At 54.0% G+C, this 23,742-nt stretch overlaps 3 protein-coding genes across 7 annotated transcripts in view; 1 reads left to right on the forward strand and 2 right to left on the reverse strand.

The window, feature by feature from the left end:
- The window catches only part of PPME1 (protein phosphatase methylesterase 1), a 25,285-nt gene extending 13,886 nt beyond the window's left edge, over positions 1-11,399 (forward strand). Inside the window, exons 6-15 of one of the 3 annotated variants that reach the window (XR_011806603.1) lie at positions 1,432-1,586; positions 2,066-2,156; positions 2,503-2,568; positions 3,058-3,190; positions 3,931-4,060; positions 4,631-4,675; positions 5,607-5,671; positions 6,687-6,754; positions 7,510-7,562; positions 7,928-11,399. Coding sequence is in view for 1 of the 3 variants with exons in the window: in XM_038178496.2 (XP_038034424.1) it covers positions 1,432-1,586; positions 2,066-2,156; positions 2,503-2,568; positions 3,058-3,190; positions 3,931-4,060; positions 4,631-4,675; positions 5,607-5,671; positions 6,687-6,754; positions 7,928-7,946 (772 nt within the window). In the remaining 2 variants the exon portion in view is untranslated. The remainder of the gene's footprint in view (positions 1-1,431; positions 1,587-2,065; positions 2,157-2,502; positions 2,569-3,057; positions 3,191-3,930; positions 4,061-4,630; positions 4,676-5,606; positions 5,672-6,686; positions 6,755-7,509; positions 7,563-7,927) is intronic. The other 2 variants (XR_011806602.1, XM_038178496.2) reach the window with 2 other exon arrangements.
- Positions 8,375-18,316, reverse strand: P4HA3 (prolyl 4-hydroxylase subunit alpha 3). The gene is made up of 13 exons (XM_027462143.3): positions 18,078-18,316; positions 17,567-17,709; positions 17,237-17,457; positions 15,890-16,042; positions 15,755-15,806; positions 15,442-15,599; positions 15,189-15,365; positions 14,712-14,776; positions 14,457-14,616; positions 13,552-13,614; positions 13,223-13,291; positions 12,721-12,817; positions 8,375-12,543 (listed from the first exon to the last, which is right to left on the reverse strand). Exons 1-13 carry the CDS (start codon positions 18,254-18,256, stop codon positions 12,473-12,475), a joined length of 1,608 nt encoding a protein of 535 aa, XP_027317944.2. The 5' UTR covers positions 18,257-18,316; the 3' UTR covers positions 8,375-12,472.
- Positions 18,317-20,422: 2,106 nt separating this feature from the next.
- Positions 20,423-23,742, reverse strand: part of NEU3 (neuraminidase 3) — a 66,185-nt gene continuing 62,865 nt past the window's right edge. The window contains exons 1-4 of one of the 3 annotated variants that reach the window (XM_038178482.2): positions 23,584-23,601; positions 22,417-22,477; positions 22,061-22,294; positions 20,423-21,922 (exon numbers count right to left, since the gene is read on the reverse strand). In XM_038178482.2, coding sequence (XP_038034410.2) covers positions 20,855-21,922; positions 22,061-22,294; positions 22,417-22,443 — 1,329 coding nt within the window. In that variant the 5' untranslated portion in view covers positions 22,444-22,477; positions 23,584-23,601 and the 3' untranslated portion in view covers positions 20,423-20,854. Of the gene's footprint in view, positions 21,923-22,060; positions 22,295-22,416; positions 22,740-23,583; positions 23,602-23,742 lie in introns of those variants that run through there. The other 2 variants (XM_072032943.1, XM_038178485.2) reach the window with 2 other exon arrangements.

The following is a 23,742-nucleotide window of genomic DNA, read 5'->3' on the forward strand; positions in this document are numbered from 1 at the left end:
CCGAATAGAAGGGAGGAAGCTTTCCCCAGGCAAAATTTGGGCATTTTACCTTGAAAACACCAGTTTGGTCGTTCTCCTGCTCTTTCAGTGAGTGTTTAAACTGCACGTGCCTTGGGCCAGCAGCATCCGTAAAGTGTGGGTCAAGAATTGAGGCTCTAGCACCAAGGGAGTTGTTTTTACAAATTCTCATGACCCGTTTTGGGATGCAAATCCTCTTCTGGCCAAGCTGCGTGAGCAGCAAATAGCTAAGTACATCCCATTGTGTCCACGTTTAACGCAAAGAGGCTCTTTCCTATGACTGCAATTAAAGCACGAAGGACTTTGTAACCTTCCCATGAACAAATCTGCTGGATTTGTTGTGGGGAGGCCATGTGTGAAATGTATCCTGACTCCCATTGTATACCTTATTGCTGCTGCTTACAGCTTGTCAGGTCCTGATCCCTCAGCGTCCGAGGAGGTGCTGTATGAAATAATTGGGAGTTTGCAATCTGCAGCAGCACTGCTCTGGGGGAAAACAAGTTGCCTTTTGTTTTTAAACCTCGTTCTCCTCTTAGCAATGATCTCGAAAGTTATTCCTCATTAGCCTTTAAACGGGAGCCTTAAATTACAGCTAGTTTTCATCTTTTATTAAATCCTCCCATCGTTTTCTCCTTGACAGAACAAACAAGCTGGCTTTTCTTTCGACTCACTTTCTGTTTACTAGATGCAGTGCTGCTCAGGTCTTCAGTTCCTCTGAATTGCAAAGACAATTTTGGCATCTTCGAGGCTGTCTTAAAATACTGTGAGCTTCAGTAGGTTTCAGTCTTCAGCCATGTTGTTGTTTTATGGTTTTTTTTGTGAATTGTGCAAGCCAAAATTCACATACTGCAGTGACAGCTTCAGTTTAAAGTAGGAGCCTTACGAAAGAGAAGGGGAAACCTCTGCTTGCCTTTTAGTATCTGTGCTCCCGAGAGAGTCAGTCTTTGCTTGTGTTCAGTGCCTCTTTGCCTTGGTTGGTAGGGCTTGGTTATTTTTTTCTATTTAATTGCAGAAGGTTTCTCCTTTCAGAACTGTGAATTTTGTAGTCTACGCTTCCATGCTTTTCCGTGTGATGCTTTTCTCACCTTTTATTTAAAACTCCCACCACCTAATGTAAAATGTTTGCTTAAGGCATTTAAAAAAAAAAAAAACAACAAACACATGTTTATAAAAAGGGAAATGACACACTTGTTCAGTAAAGTATTGGCTTAAAAGATTTCCTGTATTGGTGCCTTAATGAAACTGAAAGGGAATAAACTTGTCCCAACAATCTTTGGGTTAAATAAGCGTGCAGAGATGATTTGGAGCCAGACGTCTGTCTTAGATCTTTACATCCTCCTGCCCTGCTCCAGAACAGTCTCAGAAACGTATGAACATAAATTTGCTGACCATGTTTTTATCTTCATTTGGCAGAGATGTTGGAAACGTGGTTGAAGCCCTGTACGGGGACCTCCCTCCCCCCATCATGCTCATTGGGCACAGCATGGGGGGTGCCATTGCGGTGCACACGGCGGTCGCCAACTTGGTGCCGAGCTTACTGGGGCTGTGCATGATAGACGTTGTGGAAGGTAAGCCTGAATACCCTCAGTATGGCTTTTTCTTTTTCTCTTCTCCCCAAATCCCTGAACACAGGAGGTTTTACCCACAAACCTATGCTAATTCCATTCTCCTAACAGAAATTACCCACGTAAAGTAGTCCTTGCAGTGGGGATCCCTCCTTTTACTTCTCCCAGATGGGATCTCTGTTTGCTCTTGTCGTCATTTGGTTGTAATACTTTGGTGCTAGCTCAGAGGAAGGCTGCTTTTTTATTTAATACATGGTGCTGACGTGTGCTTAATGCTTTTTCCTCCTCTCTGAATGCCCTAATATTAATTCTCTGCTGGAGGAGCAGGTACAGCTGGAGGCTTAGGAACACTAAGCTATATTTCCCTTAACTGTGCATTAAATCCCTTTTGAGCCCCAGCTCTCTCTGATGGCACTCCCTCGTAGCCAGTTCTATGTAAATTATTCCACTACACGCCATAAAGTGAAAGCATTTGGTTTTAGGTACGGCCATGGATGCATTGAACAGCATGCAGAACTTCTTACGGAGTCGTCCCAAAACGTTCAAGTCGCTTGAGAATGCAATCGAGTGGAGGTAAGGTGCCAGCTTATGCAGACTCAAAATCTCTTGCCATTTTTGCTCGACTCCTGATAGGCACAAACTTTGTGACTTGTCAGTTTGCCTCCTTTCACTCTCACTTCTCCAGCTGTACAAAATAGGGGGAGTAGCAGATTCTCCAGAGGGCCCTGGGCAGGAGGGTGAGGTGGGCTGGGAGGAACCTCATGGGGTGCAGCAAGGAGAGGTGCAGGAAAGGCCCTGGGGACCTGCTGGGAGCCACGTGGTTTGGGTAAAATTACCTGGTTTTGCTTCTGTTTCTGGGCTTGCTAGTCACTGATGCATTTAGTAACTGTTTCTGCCTTTCTTCACTTTTTTTTTCTAGTGTTAAAAGTGGACAAATAAGAAATCTTGAATCTGCTAGAGTTTCTATGGTCGGTCAAGTCAAACAGTAAGTTGCTTTTTGATATTTTTTTTTTCCTAAAAGCTCTTAAAGTCTTCCTATCTGTTTTGCAATACCATCCCTGCAGAGCATAAATGCTCTTGAACTTATTTTCTACCAAAATAAATTTCTTGTTTTAGTTTGATCCCACTTGATACCCACAGCAGCAACAAATCATAGCCATAGCACTTGGGTCAGTAATCCGTGACATACCTGGAACCTTTTACAAAGGTTTTTAATACCCTGTTGAAAAGAGCTGCTGTTGCTTGTTTGACCACTTCTGTCCCTTTTTAAATAGCTGTTTGCATTTCTATTTGCACAGGGACACACGTGCTGCAGAGGCACTTAGTGACTGTCTTTCATCCACAGCTATTTTTAAACTGGTGGGGGCATTTTTCTCAGCCAGTGTTTGAGAAATTTCTTACCACTTCAGGTTTAAAACATGCGCTTTTTTGTTTGTTTTGGAAGGAGAATCAGTTCCTGGCTTTATTTTCACAGGTGCGAGGGAGCTGCTAGTCCTGAATGTCCTAAAGCCATAGTGGAGGGCATTATTGAAGAGGAGGAGGAGGAGGAAGAGGATGATGAAGGGGGTGGCTCTGTCAACAAAAGGAAGAAGGAAGATGACACAGAGGTGGGGAGTTTCTTGCTGTGTTTCAGCTTGTGTTTGCATGATATTCCCCTGCAAGAAAAGTAGCCAATGGTTATCCAAATATAAATGTATTTGGATATAAATATATATACATATAAAATACAGAAATTATATAAATGAGAGCAATTTCAGTGGAAAACTTATATCAGGACTCTTGTTTTTCTTCTTGGTCTCATTCCACTGATTCCATCCTGGGTTGTCACTTAGAAGTGTGTGTTTGGTTTTCTTTCCTCGGATGCTCTCAGATTTAGTGCTTATTATCTGAAACAGGGCTTAAGTAGTGAATGAGGACTGCTCTTTTCTGAGCCTTCATGGTATTTTTGCTCAGTTGCAACCTAAGAATGTAAATTCCTTACGGAAAATCATTGCAACCTGCTTAGCCCCTTGTATTTCTGTGTCACCTAACTCTTGTTGAGAGGCAAATCTGAAGGCACAGACAGTGCATGAGCTATTTGTGCCAGTGAAAAATAAAAAATTGACTGCCCTGAAAGCTGCAGTCTTCTCTTAATCTGTAGGTGTAGCTCCTGCTGACTTTCTTGCTCCCTTTTTGTGTACTTTGGTTGTGATTTGGAGAGGAAATAAGGAGCAAGAGCTGCCTGCTGGCAGTGTGTAATCCACCAGAGGGAGCCAGTATTTTTTAGATGCGTTTCCAGGTGACACTGAGCTTCACTTCAGCTGTTTCACTGATCACTAATGCAGAGCTCTCTCCTTCCTCCCTGCAGACAAAGAAGGAGCACTTATACACGTGGCGAATTGAACTGGCGAAAACAGAAAAGTACTGGGATGGCTGGTTCAGGGGGTTATCTAACCTCTTCCTAAGCTGTCCAACTCCAAAGCTTTTGCTTTTAGCTGGTAAGTGTCTTGTTTAAATTCAGCAGTGCCTCACTTCAGTGGTGTCCCGCTTGTATTTTAGAAAACAAGATCAGCATTTGGCTAATGGTTTTGTCTGAGAACAGTGGACCTGTTTCCTCCACCCTGGCTTTTCTACGTGTCATGAAACAGAAACGAGTCCATTTGAACTGTGCAGATCTGGAATCAGTTCAGAGCCTCTAGTATCAAGATAGCTTCTGCTAATACAGTATTTTCCTACATGAATTTTCACCTGAAAGTTAAATTATGGATATTCTACAGCCAGCTGTGGGCCCTTTTTGTGTCATGGTAGCAAATACAATGCATAACCAAGACAAACATCCTTTTAAGTTATAGAAAGGATGAGTTCTTACAGTTTTGGCTGGGATTCTGTCCTGTCACTTTACTCTCTTAAGGTGCAGCAGTGAAACACCCTAGCGAATGTCAAAGCTGATGTTTGGTTCACTTTTTTTTATGCCAAATGTCTCTTTCAAAAAACGCCCAGTAAAGATCTGCTTAGACAGCCGTGTTCTCCCTGGCTCTTCTCCAATACATCTGTTTATTTGATTGTAGGTGTTGACAGGCTGGATAAAGATCTAACAATTGGACAGATGCAAGGTAAATATTTAATATCCTTACTGGAATGCTCCTTTGGGATGATAGCTTGTTGCTATGGGTACACGAACAAGAGCTGGAACGGCCTCTTACCAGGCACAGATTGTACCAAAACAAATGGGCATGAAAGACTTTGTGAATCCCAAAATATTCCTTAGCTGTGTGATTGTGGGAAAAGTGGAGAATTCGAGAAGGGAAAGGTTGAATTAGAAGCCACAGAGGGCTTTAACCATCCTTTTTGTTCAGTCTAGTGTTTGATGTTTCCACCAATGGGTCTGCCACACTTCTGGCGAATGTGTTCTCTGAGGCTTTCTTTTTAATAAGTTTTATCTTTTTTTTTTTTTTTTTTTGCCTTTCTAGTGAGATTCTTGATGCTCCCAGCTTAGAAGACTTGGGACCACCCAAAACTGTCTGGTTTCCCAGTGTTTCTAGCAGCATCCCCATTAATGTAATTTTTTTTTGTTCTTCTGGTCCCAGTTTTCATAGATTTCCGTGTTGATTGATTCTGAAAAGTAGTATTGGGCAACAGGATAAATTAGGGTAGATCTGATAACAGTTTGAACTGTGAAAGGTTAGTCTAACCTGTGTCGAGAACCTCTGAGAAGTTTGGCTTTGTTTTATCTCCTGGGAACCTGCTCTAGTTATGCCAGGGGAAGATGAATTTGGCATTGAGTTCTTGCATTTTGTTGAAACTGGCTGCTGTGCAGATCGTATAATTTCCCTTAGACTCTGCCTTCCCTGCTCCTCCTTCACCAGATGACATAGCGAGGTCGTAAAGAATGTGAGATCCTAATAAGAGTTCCTAAATTCGCAGCCCTTTTGAGGTTTCAGTGCCTGTTTCCTGTACGCACGAGAATTACTTGCCTAAACCATTGCTGTTAGAAATCAGGGCCACTTAAAAAGCATCTCCAACGCTAACTCTCTTGGTCTGCAGGGAAGTTCCAGATGCAAGTCCTGCCACAGTGCGGCCACGCAGTCCATGAAGATGCTCCAGACAAGGTGAGCTCCTCTGGGGGGTGAAGCTGCTCGCATCGTGCTCTTCACAGCCTAAATACAAAAAGGGGCTTCTGCTTACTATGGAACAGGGATTTATACTGCAAGAACCTTCTGGGCATGATCCCATAACTGTGTTTTTTTGCAAAACAGCTTGGATTTAACCAGATTTCTTAAGCTAGCTGGAAAGCCTGATGTTAGATGAGATGCAGAGCTTGGCTAGGTCGTAGCTCTAACTGTCAGGCTGGTGGTGATGGAACTAACTGTTCCCACATGGGGCGTGGATCACTTTTAACCTCCTGTCTCCCCTCACGAAGCTTTCCACTCGTCCTAGCTGTTGGAGTCGCTCTGTTTGGCTGAGTTGGGGCGGCTCAGATTTTCCAAATAGGAACCAAATGTTGCTGAAGCAGCGTGCAGCCTGACAGAGCAGGGCTGCTTCTGTGACGCTGAAATTCCTGTCCTGACAGCAGCAGGAATGTGGCACAGCCAGGGCAGCCTGTGGTCGGAAACTGAGCTGGTTTTAAAGCTTGTTCGACGCTGACCGCTGTGAATACCAAACTCAGTCTGTCAGTGCTTCTCTTTACCAATGTGAAATCGGTATTTTCATCTAAATAGTTGCTCTTTTTTAATATAGCTTCTAAGTGGTATTAATAGAGTCAGGACACTGATTTATCCTTCATAGGAATAATGTCATGATGTCACCTGACTTTTTTTAAGTGTTAAACTTAAGGGGTTGTTTTCTTTTATGTGATTTTTTTTTGTTTTATTTTAGAATTACAGAAAGGTGGTGAAAATTTTATCACTTCTTCATTGTGTGATCAGTTTTAAAGTAGAAGTGTGGAAGCACGCATCTCCTTTTAGACATGAGCCTGTGATACAGAGCTCTTAGTTTTAAAGGAGCAGGAGGGTCCTACAGCCATGGGCTGTAATTGGAACTGCTGCAGCCTGTGAGAACTGCCTGGATTTCTTCTTGGCTTTGCATCATTGTGAATCCTGACTGGTTTTTCCTTCCCTCCTTTAGGTTGCTGAAGCTGTTGCGACGTTCCTGATCCGTCACAGGTTTACAGAGCCCATCGGTGGATTCCAGTGGTGAGGTTCTGTGCTATACAAGGCTGTGCAAGTCCTCGGGCAGAGCTCTTGCTCCTCCTGTGTGCTTGTGGCTTTCGGTGTGGGAGGCAGCTCGGAGTTTCAGCATAATGCTGAAACCACATGTAAACAAACAGCGTTGAATCACAGCCAGGAATTATTTGGTGTCTGTGTTCCCTGACAACTTTTCGGGTGTTCACTTGTGTTAATGAAACCTCCTTCCTTGGAGGGAAGGAGGGAGGCAGATCTTACCCAGCTGATTCCTTTCTTTATAACCTGCCAGAAGGCAGAACTGCAAACTTTGTGGGATTCAGAGTAAACAGGTTTTTATGTAAATAATCAAGGCCCCGTGCCCTGGAAGCAGCTTGTACCACGCTGCTTTGGCCAGGAAATGCTGGTGAGGCGAGGCAGGTAAAGCTGCCTGCTCCGCTTTGCAGGCTTCTGATAATTACCTCCTGTCTTTTCTTATCATGATGAACTACAAACCAGCCCTCTGGCATTAGCCATGCAGCCACGAGCGAGTTTTGACTGATAAGGTTGCTTGGAAAGCTCCTAAAGTCCTAGCTACAATATCATAAAGGGAATCATTAAACCAGTGCTCGGGCCACGCTCACAGAAGGTAATAATCTGCTCTGAGATCATCCTTCAGGTTTCAGAGAGCAGTCCAGAAAAATCTTCCTGCTTTTATTTATTTTAATTTTATTTATTTATTTATTTATTTATTTAAATTTTATTTGTTTATTTTAATTCTTCAACAGAAGCTCTAAGCTTCAAAATGTATTAATGCTGCAGGACTGGCAACACCAAACAGGTATTGCTGAATGATATTTTTCCTCTTTATCTTTTGCTTTTAGGGGTGAAGCAGTAGAAACGTAGGGCTGTGCACTGCATATTTTAAATTCAATGAAAGGAAATGGTGTTGGAGGAAGTGAGGTGGCTTGCTAGCCACCGACAGCAACATGTTAAGGTTTTGTGCTTCTCACTATTGCGTAGCTTACAAGTTATTGCTGAGTTTATCAGTGCTGATTTTACACGTTAGGCTCCTTTTGGCTGTGTTTTACTCGGGTTAATCTACTAAATTAGAGCATCACAGAGCCAAATATCTTCAGGGAACACCTTTTTTAACGTGTAACCTTTTTTTTTTGTTTTTCCCCACTCTCCTTTTTTCCCTCCTAGCGTGTTTCCTGCTTGTTAATACCCTGGTGTTCTCCAGCACTGAGTCATGTTGTAAATAAACTGCACCAGAGGCCACTGTGATGTATTCCATATCTCTTCATCTCTCCGGTTCAGCAGCAGTGAGAAGTTGGTGTGAGATTCGTCCCTTAGAACTAGTTCTCCAGAATGTGTAAGCGCTTCGGGACTTCCTTGCTGGGAAGCAGCTCGTCTTGAAGACCGTGAAAAGCTCTTCAGACCCTCGGAAGTGGGCTCCTCTCTGCTGCCGCAAGGAAAAACCTCCTGAAATCCCAAGTAGTCGATCGCGCCCAGCTCCATCCTTCCTTTCTTGGCCCCAACTGCAAAGGGGCTGTTTGGCAGCCCAGATCCACCGAGGCCATTGCAGCGTTATCCAGAGGCTTCGGGATTTCTCCATGGAATCGTCTAAATTTCTTTGAAGTGCCCCTTAGGTTTGTTTTTTTTACACATAAAATGTTTCTCTCTAAAGCAGAGGAGGAATTGGCTTCGTCGGGAGCTCGAGTCTCCTCTCACCGGTGTCAGCCTTAAGGGTTAAGCTGTGGCAGGAGCCTGATGCTACTTTCCTGTGCCAATTTAGCCAGGACTGGGAAACAAAAAGGTGAGGGGGGACCCTGAACTCCATCTCGGAGCCTCGCAGCTTTAACATTCATTTTCGAGTTCTCACTGAGGAAAAAGAGCCTGAATAACAGGCACTTTGCCTATTTGGCTGCTCTCTGCCTCTGGAATGTGTTTATGCTTCCCTTTGTGTAGCTGCTACACATGACTGAGCAGAGATCGGCATCTTTGGGATGAAAAAGATGCAAGAAGTGCAGTAGATAAATCCTGGAAGAGCTTGGAGTCAATCCTGCTGACGTGGATGCCGCCGAGGTGCAGGCAGCTGATGGCTGTGATGTGTTCCCCCAGTACTGGAGGAAAGATCTCGTGTTCCCTGTCCCTTCCTCGATCGTTCCACTGCCTGCTTCCCATGTTCCCCTGTAAATCAGTAGTTGTACCAAGAACTTTTCTCTTCAGGGCTCATTATCCACAGACAATTTCGTCCGATTTGCTTTCACCTCCCTTTAAGAATCCCTCCTGAGCCGAAGAGCAGGCGCGTGCTGGAGCTGTGACCTCGCTGCGTTGCTGGTGGTCGTCTGAAATCTTCTTTGGTCGGCTTCGTGTCCGTCGCCCACCCGTGCTGTATGATGGAAGCAGCATTTTGAAGGCTGTTTTGCTGAGGCATGCTGCGGGTAGCGAGCCACGACGAATTCCTGCTGCAGGTGGGGCACGGAGAAGGGGGTGAGCATCACGCCGTGTCCCTTCCCCAGCACACCAGGGCAAGAAAAGCAGAATTAGAGGCAAGAACACCCGATTCCAGAGCGCTCTGCTCTCTCCCAGGCCACTGGCACTGTTAGAAGAGTAATTGCTGGCTCCTGGCCTTCCTCTCTGTAAGTTTTTGTGTTAATTATCGCAGAAATTCACTGCGACCGTGGGGTTACAGCCAGCCCCGGGCTAGCTGGTGCTGGATTAAATGGAGCTTCGCCAGCCGAGATGTTAAATATCACTTTTCCAGATGCGACCTGAAGATTAGCAAAATTCCCAGTCCTTTCCTCGTTGCTCTGGTGCTCAAAATAATTGGAGACTAAAATACAACGGCGTGTGCGCAAAGAAAACCAAGCGTCTTGTCAGACTCGTGAGCAATGTGGGTGAAGTCGCATTCCTCCCTGCTTCGTGTCCTGGAGGAGCTGGCTTGGAGCACTTTGCTGAGGCAGCTCCTCACGTCTGCTGCCCTCGTTTTTATTGTTTGAGAGAAATTTGGGGAAAAAAACACCTCCATTTGAGCAGAAAAAGATGCGTTTGCTGCAGAAATACCCCTTGGAAGTGGCACGACTGTCTGTGAGTGCCGTGGGCTCCTCGTACATTAACACCAAATTTAATTCTGAGAAGTGGATGAGAAATGAATACTTCAACAGGCTTTTAACGTGGCAATGCGCCACGCCAAGCTCTTGGTCCTGACTGTCACAGAATTTGGGGACTGGCATCGTGTCCGTCTGGGGACGGGCGTGGTGCTGCCCTCGGAGCAGGTAACCCCAGGATGGCAGCAGTGGGAGGGCTGGGAATCCCTTCCTGCTGTGCTGGGCTGAACATTTTTGAGAGTTTGCTTCTGTCTGAAAGATTTCTTGCAGCTTCTTCTCTTTTTTTTTCCTGGGAGGAAGGAGCGACAGGCAGTGATAAATGGTGTCTGGGTGAGGACCACGCAGCAAACAGCAGAAGGAGCTGCGGAGAGAAGTGTCCCGGACTCATTAAAAGTGGGGAAATCTGGAAAAAAAACCCTCGGTTGCCAGCTCGTTGCACTTTCTCACAGCCCTCAGCGTTTTTTCTCTTGGTGTTAGACCTAAACAACAGGAGGCTGAACAGAAAGGACGCGGGTTCCACGCCGGAGCTTTCCATCCCTCACAAATCTCCCCTTGCCCTTGTTCCAGCGGCTGCAGGGAGCATCGGTGGAAACTTTCACAATGGAAAAAATCCCCGGGTTTGGCAGGAGCAGCTGATGTGGTTTGCTGGAGGGTTGATTTCGTGAATTTTTCGGAGCCAGAACCGGGCTGGATCCTGCCAGATGCCTCGGACCAAACTCAGGGCTGAAGGGCTGGAATTTATCTCCAGGTGGCTGCTGCGTGGAGCTTGCTTCCCAGCCTCGTTTTTGGGGCCGTGCTGCTCGGCTTACCCTGGTCAGACGCCTTCAGGAGCAAAGCAGGGAGGAGATTTCCCGAAAAAAACAATTAAAAATCGCGGTGCTTACTGCAACCAGAGGTCAGTGTCTCTGCCACGCCGAAGAAATGAGCGCTGGTGGTGAAGAATGAAAGTGCAGAGGGCTGCGGGCTGCCCTTAGGGCTGTAAGGATCCCAAACCCAGCTGGATTTCCTCCCCCAGAGCCAGACAGTGGGTTTTGAGAATCCCAGCTGCTTTTCCTTTTTTTTTTGGCACAGGGGAAGGGCTGGGTGACCCCAAGCCAGCCTGGTCCTGCTCTGTGTGGTTTCAGCTCTCACCCTTCCAGCTTCTCCCGTCTCTGCAGGGCACAGCCACTGGGTTTCTGCTCTGCTGAAGCCATCCCAAGGCAGCAGGGCTTCAAATCCTACAAATTCTGCTGCCCTTGGGGTGAGCAGGGGCCAGGACAGCCCCAAGGGAGCTGCTCTGCCCCTTCTCCCCTTCACTATTGCCTTTTAGCTGGGGTGTGGATGCCTCCAGCATCCCCAAAGCAGCCCAAATCCTTAGGATAACCCTTTGGGATTTTGCTCCGAGCTCTGTTGGGGGAATGCTGGCCCCGTGGGAGGATTTCCAGCCGGGTGTAGCTCCCCGGTACCCTCTTGTCATCGCTGTCTGTCCCCCCCCGAAGGAAAATGTGTCCCTGTCCGTCGCTTCCCTGTCGCTATCTCGTTTGGTGTCCATCTCTCGCCTCCCAATAAAGCATTTGTGCAAAGCCTCGGCTGGGAGCTCCTCTGTTTTAGGGTGTAGAGCTGATTTTTTGGGACCAGCGCAGCCTCTGACCCATCCCTGCTCCTGCTTTTCCCCTCCCCTCCATGCCTGATCGCTCCCACATGGCCGGGAACAGCTGAAAATAATAAATGGTATCTTTTTTCCCATTACTGGGGTTGCTGCAGGTTTGGGGTCTGGAATTCGTGGCAGGCTCCAGAACGGGGATTTGGGGTTGAAATATCTGAAGTTCTGCACATTCCTGTGCCTGCAAGAAAGCCCTGAGAGCCCCGGCAGTGAGACAGCTCCTTAATTTCTTCCACAAGAGTCAGGGAATTCCTGGACGGGGGCTGACCACGATCCCAAAAACCGACTATCATCCTCCTCTGCCCTTTGTGGGGCTGTCCCCTGGATTAATTCAGGGCGAGGCGAGCGCTGTGGGGTCCCTGCCCGATCTCCAGGTGCTGCTGGGGAGCCCGGGAGCCTCCTTTGCCTTCCAGTCACGTCGGGGCTGCGGTCGGCTGGAGAAAGGGAGCTTGTCCGCGGTGCCCCCGGGGAACGGGGCCGAGCCAGGGCGGGCTGGGGGCCAGGGAGGCTGGAAGGCAGCAGCTTTGCACCGACCCCGTTGTGCTCGTACCTCTGAGCTGGTTCTTTTGGGTAAAACCTGACATCGGGGCTTTCCTCGGGGCCATCGTGATCCCTTTGTTCACTCTGAAGCCTACTGATTACCCTAGGAAGGCCGTGTCTCCGAGTGAGGGCCGTTTTAGGATTAAAAAGTCATTTAGGGTTTTTATCTGGGGCTGAGGGCGTGTTAATGGAGCTGCGCCGGGCCCTTTCGGGCTGGGGATGTGCCAAACCTTGCCCCCATCCCACACCGAGCTGGCTCCCCCAAACTCCACTCCAATCTCCTTCAATTTTATTTTCACCCCTTTTGGCTCGCGGGGGAGCAAAACCATCCTCCCCCCGGCGCTGCCACCCCCTTTTTCTCCTGGATAACCCCCCCCCGGGGTGACTTTTCCCCCCCGTGGTGGCGGTGACGCCGTCCAGGCCAGGAGCTGCGTCCTCGAGCCCCCGACGTCCTCCTCAGTCCCGGGGATCGCGGCTGCAGGGCCGCCGAAATTCCTGCCCGTGCTCGTGGATCCACTTGTTCGCCACTGGAAGGGGACAAAGAACCCGGCTGCCCCCATCCCGTGCACCCCAAAGGCACGTCCCGTCCCATCCCGTCCCCACCAGCTCCAATATTGGTGATTTTTTTTCCCCCTTTTCCAGGATTTTTCGCTTCCCGACACCTCGCGTCCCCCTCCAGCCCCGCGTCACCCCACAAGTCTCACCCCATTTGTCCCCAGCCAGGACGGGGCAGCCGGCGTGCAGGGTGTCCCCGTCGCCGTCCCCGTTCCTCCGCAGGTTCCACCAGAAGAGGGCTGCGTTCTGCGGGGCAGAGAGGGGGCACGGCCCCGGGTTTGGCACCCCAAACAGCCCTGGGGTTGGATCTTGGCCTCCCAAAACCACCGCGGGAGCTCCAGGGTTAAGGATCAGCGCCCCAAAATGGTTTGAAGCTCTAGGGTTGGGGTTTCAGCACCCCAAAACAAGGCTGGGAGCTATAGGATTAGGGTTTCGTGCCCCTAAAACAAAGCCAGAAGCCCCCAAATTGGGGTTTGGCACCCCTAGAATGGAGACACAAGCCCCAGGGTTAGGTTTTGGAGCCCCAAAATGATCGGGGAGCTGCAGGTCAGGGTTTTTGGGGCAGCGGGATGGGCTCAGCCACGACTCCCTGCATGAGATGCGACCCCATAGAGCTGCGTGCGTCCCCCCCCTGCCCCGTTCCCCCCTCACCTTAACCACGGGCACGCTGAAGTTGGCGTAGATGAAGGCGGTGGAGCCACCGGCCTCCACGGCGCTCAGCTGGAAAAGGGGCACAAAGGTGAGCCGTGGGGCACAGCGCGGGGAAACTGAGGCACGAGCCCTCCCCTGTCCCCCCCCCCGAGGTGTTATCCACGCCCCAAATCCATGAGTTCCCTCCCAGCACCGGGTTTTCGTTTAACACCTCGCCACGATCCCATTTAGGGCCGCCCACAGCCCTCCGCCACCCCGTTCACTCTGAACCCTACTGACGACCACGCAGCCCAACCTCGCTCATCCCAAACCCCGGGGGGACAACTCACGTAGATCATGACCGTGGCGATCCTGTTGCCGGACTTCATTCTGTAAAGGGGGCTCTTCCTGGACTGCCCCAAGAGCAAGAAGGTGGAGAAGGTCAGGTTTGTGCTGAAACCCCTCAACCCGGCGGCTCCACAAACCCGTCGCACCCCACAGCTCCACGGTGTCCCCATGGAAGCCCCTCTCCCTCCTTCCACCTCCTTCTCCTCTTTCTCCTCTTCTTTCTCCTTCCCTTTCTCCTTCTCCCCTTTCTCCTTCTCCCCCTTCTCCTTCTCCCCTTTCTCCTTCTCCTATTTCTCCTTCTCCCCTTTCTCCTTCTCCCCTTTCTCCTTCTCTTCTTTCTCCTTCTCTTCTTTCTCCTTCCCTTTCTCCTTCTCCCCTTTCTCCTCCTATTTCTCCTTCTCCCCTTTCTCCTTCTCCCCTTTCTCCTTCTCCCCTTTCTCCTTCTCTCCTTTCTCCTTCTCTCCTTTCTCCTTCTCTTCTTTCTCCTTCTCCCCTTTTCCTTCTCTCCTTTCTCCTTCTCCCCTTTCTCCTTCTCCCCTTTCTCCTTCTCTTCTTTCTCCTTCTCCCCTTTCTCCTTCTCCCCTTTCTCCTTCTCCCCTTTCTCCTTCTCCCCTTTCTCCTTCTCCCCTTTCTCCTTCTCTCCTTTCTCCTTCTCCCCTTTCTCCTTCTCCCCTTTCTCCTTCTCTCCTTTCTCCTTCTCCCCTTTCTCCTTCTCTTCTTTCTCCTTCTCCCCTTTCTCCTTCTTTCTCCTTCTCCCCTTTCTCCTTCTCCCTCCTCCTTAGGGCCACCACCGTGGCTCCCATTCCACGCAGGACCTCAGCGCACGCCACGGGTCCCCCCAAAAAAACCTCCCTCCCAAACCACCACCCCGTTGACCACCCCGTTGACCACCCCAAACCCTCCTGACCGTGGCGTGGTCGAAGTGTGGCTCGTAGTGGCCGCCCAGCCCGTAGTTGACCACCTGCAGGTACTCGGCGTAGGGAGGCCTCAAATCCAGGCCGGTGACGGCCGCCATGCGCAGCTCCAGCGCCCGCACCACGGGGTCGGCCGTGTCCTTCAGCCAGGCGCTGCGGGGACACCCGGCCTCAGAAATCCTCCCCTATAACTTCCTTTAGGGACATTTTTGGCCCTGCTAGGGGATAAGGGGATGAGGTGGGCCTACCTCTTGCTGATCCTGTACTCGGCCTTCTGCTGCTTCTCCCCGGAGGCCACCACGGAGCGCTGGAGCTGTGGGGGACACGGGGAGGGGATGCTGCCGCCATCAGGGTCACCCCCCAAACAGGGACCACCTTTTGGGACCAGACTGTGGTGTTTAGACCAAAAATCCCCACCCAAGGAGTCCCCGAGGGTGATGCTGCCACCACGGTGGCCATGCAACGCGTTGGGTGCCACCAGACCAGGGAGGGAGTTCAGGTGCACGCCAGACCCTGATTTGTCCCTCAAAAATTTGTGGGGGGCTCCAGGGCAGCAGGATGGAGCCGAGCCGGGCTCACCACCCTACAGGAAGCGGTGCCTGAGCCCTGCTTTAAAACAAACTCAAATCCATTTCTGCCTGCTCAGGGTGGGCCACCAGCCACCACCTCTTGGGGATCCTCCTCCGGGAGGGGGAAACCTCATCCCCATCCCCTCTAGAGCTCACCCAGGGCCCCGCCAACCCCTTGATGGTCTCGGCCTCGGCGTCGCTGATGAAGTCGTGGTACAAGGCGATGTAGGGCTGGAGCCTCAGCGTCTCCTTCTTGGCGGGCTGCAGCAGGAGGTAGGGGCTGCCGTTGGTCTCGTAGGAGCAGCCGAGGCGTGGGGGCCGCTCCATGGCCGGCTGGGGAGAGAGGGGATTGGGGAAAAGGCTGGTAAAAGTGGGCTGGGGGCTATGGGATCCCCGTTGCCAGCCCTACCTGTGCCCCCAGACTCTGGCACAGCTCCTCGTAGGCGTCCCGGCTCTGCAGGCGGGTGGCATTGGGGCGCCGCAGGGGGCTCCCCACTCGGTCCCCCCCTGACGCCAGCAGCTTCTTGTATTTGGCCACGTTCCTCGTCACCCTCTGGTTACTGGGGTCTGCTGGGCGGGGAGGAGATCACCCAAAGCCACACATCCCCAGCACCGACCTCCTCGGCTTCGGTCCTTGGAGATTTCCCATGACCATGCCAAAAAAATGAGGGGTGCCATGCGGAGGTGGCGGGGACACCCCAAAACCAAGCTCAGCCCCGTACCGTAGTGGAGAAATTCCCTGGAGAGGGTCAAGGCGTGGGAGATGTTTCCAGCCTGGATGGGAGCGGAGAGCGTGTGAGGAGCCCCAGCCCCATAGTTTGGCCCCGTGGGGCTGGGGAGGGGGCCGGGGGCCGTACCATGAAGTAGGAGAAGGCGAGGTGGTCGAGGGCGTCCTCCAGGCTGCCCCGCTCCTCCTCCGGGTTCCAGCTGCCGTAGGACAGGCGGAAGCGGCTGACGGCCTCCTCCAGCCAGGCGATGGAGTGGTAATAGTCACCCGTGTCGTAGGCCACCTGCGAGGCAGCGCAGGTGGTGCTCGGAGATGCTTGTGGGGTCATCTTGGTCTGCCCCTGTCCCTGTCTCTGTCCCGGTCCCTGTCCCGGTCCCTGTCCCGGTCCCGGTCCCGGTTCTGGCCCCGGTCCTGGTCCCATTCCATCCCATCCCCTTCTTATCCTTATTTCATACCTGTTCAAACCCATCCCATCCCATCCCATCCCATCCCATCCCATCCCATCCCATCCCATCCCATCCCATCCCATCCCATCCCATCCCCATCCCCATCCCCATCCCCATCCCCATCCCCATCCCATCCCCATCCCATCCCCATCCCCATCCCCATCCCCATCCCCATCCCCATCCCCATCCCATCCCCATCCCCATCCCCATCCCCATCCCATCCCATCCCATCCCATCCCCATCCCCATCCCCATCCCCATCCCATCCCAATCCCCATCCCATCCCCATCCCATCCCCATCCCATCCCATCCCATCCCATCCCATCCCATCCCATCCCATCCCATCCCATCCCCATCCCATCCCCATCCCCATCCCCATCCCCATCCCATCCCATCCCATCCCCATCCCCATCCCCATCCCCATCCCCATCCCCATCCCATCCCATCCCATCCCCATCCCCATCCCCATCCCCATCCCCATCCCCATCCCATCCCATCCCATCCCATCCCCATCCCATCCCCATCCCCATCCCATCCCATCCCCATCCCATCCCATCCCATCCCATCCCATCCCATCCCATCCCATCCATTATCATATCCAGTCCCCTCCCCAACCCTATTCCCTCCTATCCTCCTCCTCATCCCTCCCCCATCCCACCCCTTTCTTTCCTTCCCCCTATCCCCACTCCCCATCCCCATCCCATCCCCGTCCCCCTGCCCCTCTCACCCCCCCCATCCCACCCCAACCTCTGTGACTCAATCCTGCCCCCACAGTGGGGACTCTGCCCCGAGAATGTCTCAACCTCTCTCAAAACCCCCAAAATCCCTCTCAGAGACCCCCTTTCACCCCCCGATGGGGGTCTAAACACCCTCCCTATAACACCAAACCCCGAGGCAGCAAAAACCCAAGATCTGGGCCGGAGCCGCGGGATGCCTGTGGGCTGACTCAGAGAGGCCTCATCGCCTCCGTGCGGGAAAGGGGGGGGAAAAAAAACCCAAATCCTCCCCGAAACAAGGGCACGGCACCTCTACCTTGCCCACGTGGAAGCAATCGTCGGCGGAGAGGGCGACGCGGAGGCCGGGGCTGTATAGGGGAGGGCGGCCGGTGCCGGCGGGCTGGAAGACGCCGTTGGCCATGCCCTTGACGCTGAGCCCGTAGACGTCCTGCAGCCTCATCAACGCCCTCGCCGCTCCTTCCAGGTCCTCGGCTCCGGGCAATTCTTGCTGCACCTCCTCGAAACCATCATGGAGAGCTTGGGGAGAAGGTGAGAGGGGGTCTCAGTGGTGGTTGGAGGCTGCGAGACTTCTCCAATAGATCTTGGGGTGCTCCGCCGGACCCCAGGTGGAGCGGCGGTGCCGTACCCCGGGTGTTTTCGGCGGCCTCGTCGCTGTGGACCAAGCGGGGCCAGTCGGAGCTGAGGCGTTTGATGAGGCTGAAGGCCAGCAAGGGGTTATCCACCGAGGCGCCGGGGTCCTGGTGCAGCGCCCGAACCTTCTCGTAGAACCTAAAAGGGATGAGGCTCCGGGTGGTGCGCCAACTCGCGGCCACCCAAACGCCCCGATTTGCCCCAAAACCGCTGGGAAAAACGGGCCAAGACCCAAAGTGTCCTCCCTGGTGGGGACGGCAGAGCCTCCAGCCTCAGCATCTGGCCCACGTTTGGGATCATCCCAGCTCCAGGACCTGGTCTCCTTCCTTCTTGGGCCACCCCTGTGCCATGGCACCCATGGGTGCTTGCAGCCTCCTCCCCTCTCGCAGCCTCCACGTCCCAACCTCCCAATTTCAGCATCGCCTCGGCGCATCCCTGCCTTGCTCCTTGGGTGCCCTTCACCGGGGGGGTCCCTTGGGTGGGTGGGTGGGTTGGGGGGTCCCTACCTGCCCAGGCGGCGCAGGCGGGCGCTCTCCTCCCGCAGGTAGGCTCGGAGCCTCCTCAGCAGCCTCCCCTCGACCCCCCGAGCCTGCCTCACGCTTCTCAGAGCCGAGAAGGTGTCGGCAGGGACGGGGGGCAGCCAAGCCAGCAGTGCCCCCAGCCCCAGCACCCCCACAGCCCGCATCCCCCCCGCTCCCCCGGCTTCGGCTCCAGCCTCGGCTCCGCCTGGAGGCCGGCGAGGGGAGGCTGGGGAGGGACGGGGAGGTCCCCGGGAAGGGGGGGGATAAGGGGGAAAGAGGGGGGTTAAGGAGGGGGGAAGCCGGTGGTGGTGTGGTGTTGGCGGCCCCTCCTGGCTGGCCCCGGTGTGGTTGGGGCCTCCTGGTTGTCCCCAGGCTGTAAAAAGCTCGTCCTGGCCTCATCTTCCTTGTCCTCATCATCCCTGTCCTCAAAACTCCCTGTCCTTGTCCTCCCTGTCCCCGTCATCCCTGTATTTATCCTCCCTGTCCCCATCTTCCCTGTCCCCATCATCCCTGTCCCCATCATCCTTGTCCTCATCTTCCCTGTCCTCATCCTCCTTGTCCTCATCCTCCTGTCCCCATCCTCCTGTCCTCATCCTCCCTGTCCCCATCCTCTTTGTCCCCATCCTCCCTGTCCCCAATCTCCTCCTGTCCTGTCCCACCCACCTCCAGCCTCTCTCTCCCCCCACCTCCTGCTGGTTTCCATCCCATCCTGGCCTCATTCTGCTGCTCCTTACCATCCCCATCCCCTCCTGTCCCTAATCCCATCCCATCCCCAGCCCTTCTTGTCCCCATTCTCCCCTGTCCCCCTCCTGCCTGTCCCCATCCCATCCTTTCCCCATCCTGCTGGTCCTAATCAGCAGCACAGAAGGGTCGTGGTGTGGCTCTCTATATCAGAGAGTATTTTGGTGTTGTAAAACTCGAGGCTGGGAGCAATAAGGTTGAATCCCTGTGGGTTAGGATCGGGGGGAAGGCCAACAAGGCAGACATCTTGGTGGGGTCTGTCATAGGCCACCAAACCAGGATGGGGCACTCCTCAAGAAGCAAATCTTAAAGTTTCAGGAGAAGACCACGTGCCCGAAGACGAGCTGGCGTGGAAGAAGACTGGCCTGGCTGAACAGAGAGCTGTGGCTTGAGCTTAGGAAAATAAAAGAGGGTTTATGACCTTTGGAAAAGAGGGCAGGTTGTTCAGAAGGACTATAAAGATGTAAGGCAGTGCAGGGAAAAAATTAGAAAGGCCAAAGCTCACCTGGAGCTCAACCTGGCTGTTCCAGATAACAGAAAATGTTTTTATAAATACATCAACACGAAAAGGAGGAGTAAGGAAGATCTCCAGCCTTTAGTGGATGAGGGGGGAGACTTAGTGACGAGAGATGAGGAACAGGCTGAGGTGCTCAATGCCTTTTTTGCCTCAGTCTTTAGCAGCAAGAGCAGTTCTCTGGATACTGTCTCTTGAGCTGGTGGAAGGGGATGGGGAGCGGGATGTGGCCCTCGTAATTATGGAGCTGATTAATGGAGCAGATTATCTTGAGTGTCATCACACAGCACTTACAGCACAAGCAGGCGATCAGGCCCAGTCAGCATGGGGTTATGAAAGGCAGGTCCTGCTTGACGAACCTGATCTCCTTCTGTGACAAAGATGAGGGAAAGGCTGTGGATGTGGCCTACATTAACTTCAATAAGGCTTCTGACATCGTTTCCCACAATATTCTCCTCAAGAAACTGGCTGCTCAGGGCTTGGACTGGTGTAGGCTTTGTTGGGTTAGGAACTGGCTGGAGAGCCAGGCCCAAAGAGTTGTGGTGAATGGAGCCAAATGGGACAGGAGCAGAGGGAACAGCCTCGAGTTGTGCTGGGGAGGCTCAGGTTGGCAATGAGGAGACATTTCTGCTCAGCAAGAGCTGTCAGGCCTTGGGACGGGTTGCCCAGGGAGGTGGGGGAGTCCCCGTCCCTGGGGGTGTTCAAGGAGAGGTTGGACGTGGTGCTTGGGGACAGGGCTTGGTGGGGACATTGGTGGTAGGGGGACAGTTGGACCAGGTGATCTTGGAGGGCTTTTCCAACCTAGATGATTCAGTGATTCTGCAAAAGTGGGGAGGTTCAGGACTGTGATGGGTGCAAGTACACAACGGGTGTAGGGACATAACAGACATTGCTGTGAGCCTCTCTGCTCCAGGGTGTGGGTAACATGTCCCCTTCACCCCACATCCCATGGCCCCATCATCCCATGTCCCACATCCCCATTGCTCCATGTCCCCTTCCCCCTGTCCCACGTCCCTTCACGCCATCTCCCATGTCCTCACAGTCCCGTTTGCCTCCTTCTGCCACCCGAGACTCGTTGGATTCCACCCATCTCTGGAGGATTTTATTTGCTGGTGGCAGAGGGAGGTGAGCCCGTGCTGAGCTGCCACCATCACCCCCAGGGACAAAGCCACCGCCTGTCCCCTGCGGCTGGGCTCAGCCCTGAGTGGCCTCCCCTGCAGGAAAAAACTCAGGGAATGGAAAACTGGGGGAAAAAAACTAAAAAAGAGGAATCATCTCATGCCACGTGAGGGAGGCAGGAATTTGTAAACCTCACGTTTGGATTTTCCCCATGGTGCTTTTTGTGCCATCTTCTGCTTTTTTGCTACAATGAGGGGGAATGCTGATTTTTGAGGAGTGTTTCGGGTCCTGGCGCGGGTTGGTGCCACCTCTTGGTCCCACCGCACCCAGCTCCCACCAACCCCATGGCGGCCAACGATGTACATCACCCATTAAAAAAATGAATGCATCAATTAAAATCCACAAGACCCCGCTTCTCCTCCTGCGGGGTCATACCCATAAAAACTTCCTTCGAGGTCTCCCCGTCGTTTCCATCCCTTGGGGACAAAACCTCTAAAACGGGTCCATTCCCATGGCACGGCGCGTCGGCACCGCCGTCGGTGCTCAGGGCAAAGAGGCAGAAGGCGATTTCCTCGCAAGCACTGGTGGCCCCGCACTCGAACAAGCACCCGAAGACGCCTTTGGGGCAGGCGGCCAAGTCGGAATACCCACAGGGTCCCTCCTGCAGCACCCACGGGTGCCTCCAGCCCGCCTCGTCCGGCGGCGCGGTGTTGACGTAGATGCCCAAGTCGCGGCGGTGCCAGCGGTCGGTGGGGTGGGAGTAGAGCAGCCAGTGCTGGGTGTTTTCGGCACCGTCGGGCGCGTCGAAACTCACCACGCTTCCCTGGCACCCCTGCAGCGGCTCGCACAGCGCCGGGCATCGCGCCGGGAGCCCGAAGCGGAGCCCACGATCGGTGCTGAGCGCCACGGCCCGGCAGCGGCACGGCGTGCGGGCGCTGCAGTACAACACCGTCCCCTGATCCCCGCAGCCGATTTCGGCCACTTGGCATTCGCCCGTCTCCATACCCCGCAGCAAGGAGCCCTTGCTCCAGCTCCGTCCCGAGTCGTCGCTGTAGAAGATGAAGGAGTGCGGGCGGGTCCAGCAGGGCAGCGGCACCCCGCAGAGCCGCCAGTGGACGTAGTAAGCGTAGGCGGGCACGGCCAAGCGCCCCGAGGCCAACTGCACCCCGTGGCCCGGCCCCACGGCGAAGGTAGCCCAATGGGGCAGGTCGGCCCCGATGGCCTCGTCGGTGAGATCCCGTAGGGCGCTCCAGCTCCGGCCCCGGTCGCGGCTGGTGGAGCAGCAGAGGCGGGCGGCGCTGCGTCCCGCTAGGATTTGGTGCCGCTCGGTCACCCGCCGCTCCACGCAGATGCAGAAGAGGAAAACGACCCCGCTCGACGCCTCGAACACCGGGCACGGGTTCATGGTGCGGCGCCCGGGCAGCACCAACCCCGACAGCTCCTCCACGGGACCCCACTGCGGAGGGGATAACAGGGTTGAGACCCCGCCACCGAAACCCCAAACTCGCCGCGCTCAACGCCACCCCGACAGCCCCAGTTTTTAATATTTTGGGCTGTTTTTGTTGTTTTTTTTTGGCTTTTTTCATGGTCTTACCTCAACCTCCTGGCCTCTGCGGAGGCCCCGCCGCAGCACCAGGTACTCGGCGTCCTCGTCGCGGGCGGACGAGCGTTTCTCGGCGAAGGCCAGGAAGGTGGCGGGGGGGACGTGGAGCAGCGCGGGGATGCGGTAGGTGACCCCCCCGCCTGCCTCCTGCCTGAATAGGGTCTCCTTGGGGGGGCTCAGTAGGGGCCCCGAAGGCTGCGGGTGCTCCCCGGACCCCCACAGCCGCTGGGGAGGAACGTGGAGGAGGTGTTGGGGGGGGGGGGGGGGAAAGGGTTTAATGGTTGTAAAAGGATGGGGCTGGCTCCTCGTGGCCCCCCCTTCATTGTAGGGTTGGGGACAGGGCTCACCTTGAGCCAGCTGACGGCCTGGGCCATGGTGGCAGCTTGGGGTCCCTGTCCCCGAAGGGACCTGAGTGGGGTGGGAGCAAGGGGGGGTCAGAGCCCCTCGGTCCCATTACTTCAAAGCCTCTTTCCCCCCCCAGGACGTCCCCAAGACGCCCCCAAACCCCTATTAGGACCCTTCACATCCCCCAGACCCCAAAACCTGCGTACGGCCCCTGTAACCCCTGCCACCCCCCAGCCCCACTCCCCTACAAACCCCATTCCCCCCTTTTATCCCCCCCGGCACCAAACACCCCCATGGGCAGACACCCCCAAAATCCTGCATCCCCTAATCTACCCCCCCCGTTTTCCCCAATTTCCCCCAATTCCCCCCCCTGCACCAAACACCCCCCAACCCCTTTTGGGTGAACTCCCCCCATCCTTACACCCCTCGATCTCTCCCCCAGTTTCCCCAATTTCCCCCAATTCCTCCCTAAATACCCTTGCACTTTCCCTGCATCCCCCAATCCCCCCAAAAAAACACCCCTGCACCCCCCTAACCCTCTCAATTTCCCCAATTCCCCCCAATTCCTCCCCAAACAGTCCCGTACCCCCCCTGCACCCCCCTACCCCCCCCACTTCCCCAATTTTCCCCAATTCCTCCCCAAACACCCCCCTTCCCCCCCATTTCCCCAATTTCCCCCAATTCCTCCCCAAACACACCCCTTTCCCCCCCCATTTCCCCAATTCCCCCCAATTCCTCCCCAAACAGTCCCGTACCACCCCTGCACCCCCCTCCCCCCCCATTTCCCCAATTTTCCCCAATTCCTCCCCAAACACCCCCCTATCCCTCCCCATTTCCCCAAATTTCCCCCAATTCCCCTCCCAAACACTCCTGCACCCCCTCTGCACCCCCTATCCCCCCCATTTCCCCAATTTCCCCCAATTCCTCTCCAAACACTCCCCTATCAGCCCCATTTCCCCAATTTGCCCCAATTCCTCCCCAAACACCCCCTTTCCCCCCCCATTTCCCCAATTTCCCCCACTTCCCAGCCCCCCCGGCACCAAACACCCTCGCACCCCCCTCCCTGCCCTCTCCACCCCCACAACCCGATTTCCCCTATACCCCCCTGCACCCCCAAACCTTTTGGCTCTCCCCCTGACCCCCCCGACCCCAGGACCCCCCCCCAATACCTCCGTGTCCCCCCCCTCCGCCGCTCCCGTCCCGGTTCCTCCGCTCCGAGCCCGCCCCGCTCCGCCCCCAGCTCCGCCCAGCCCCATTCACCGAGGGAGGGGCCCTTAAAGGACCTTCCCCGACCCCCCCCAAAAAAATCAAACCACCCCAAAGATGCT

Source organism: Anas platyrhynchos, chromosome 1, assembly GCF_047663525.1.
Source record: "Anas platyrhynchos isolate ZD024472 breed Pekin duck chromosome 1, IASCAAS_PekinDuck_T2T, whole genome shotgun sequence".
NCBI classification, from domain to species: domain Eukaryota; kingdom Metazoa; phylum Chordata; class Aves; order Anseriformes; family Anatidae; genus Anas; species Anas platyrhynchos.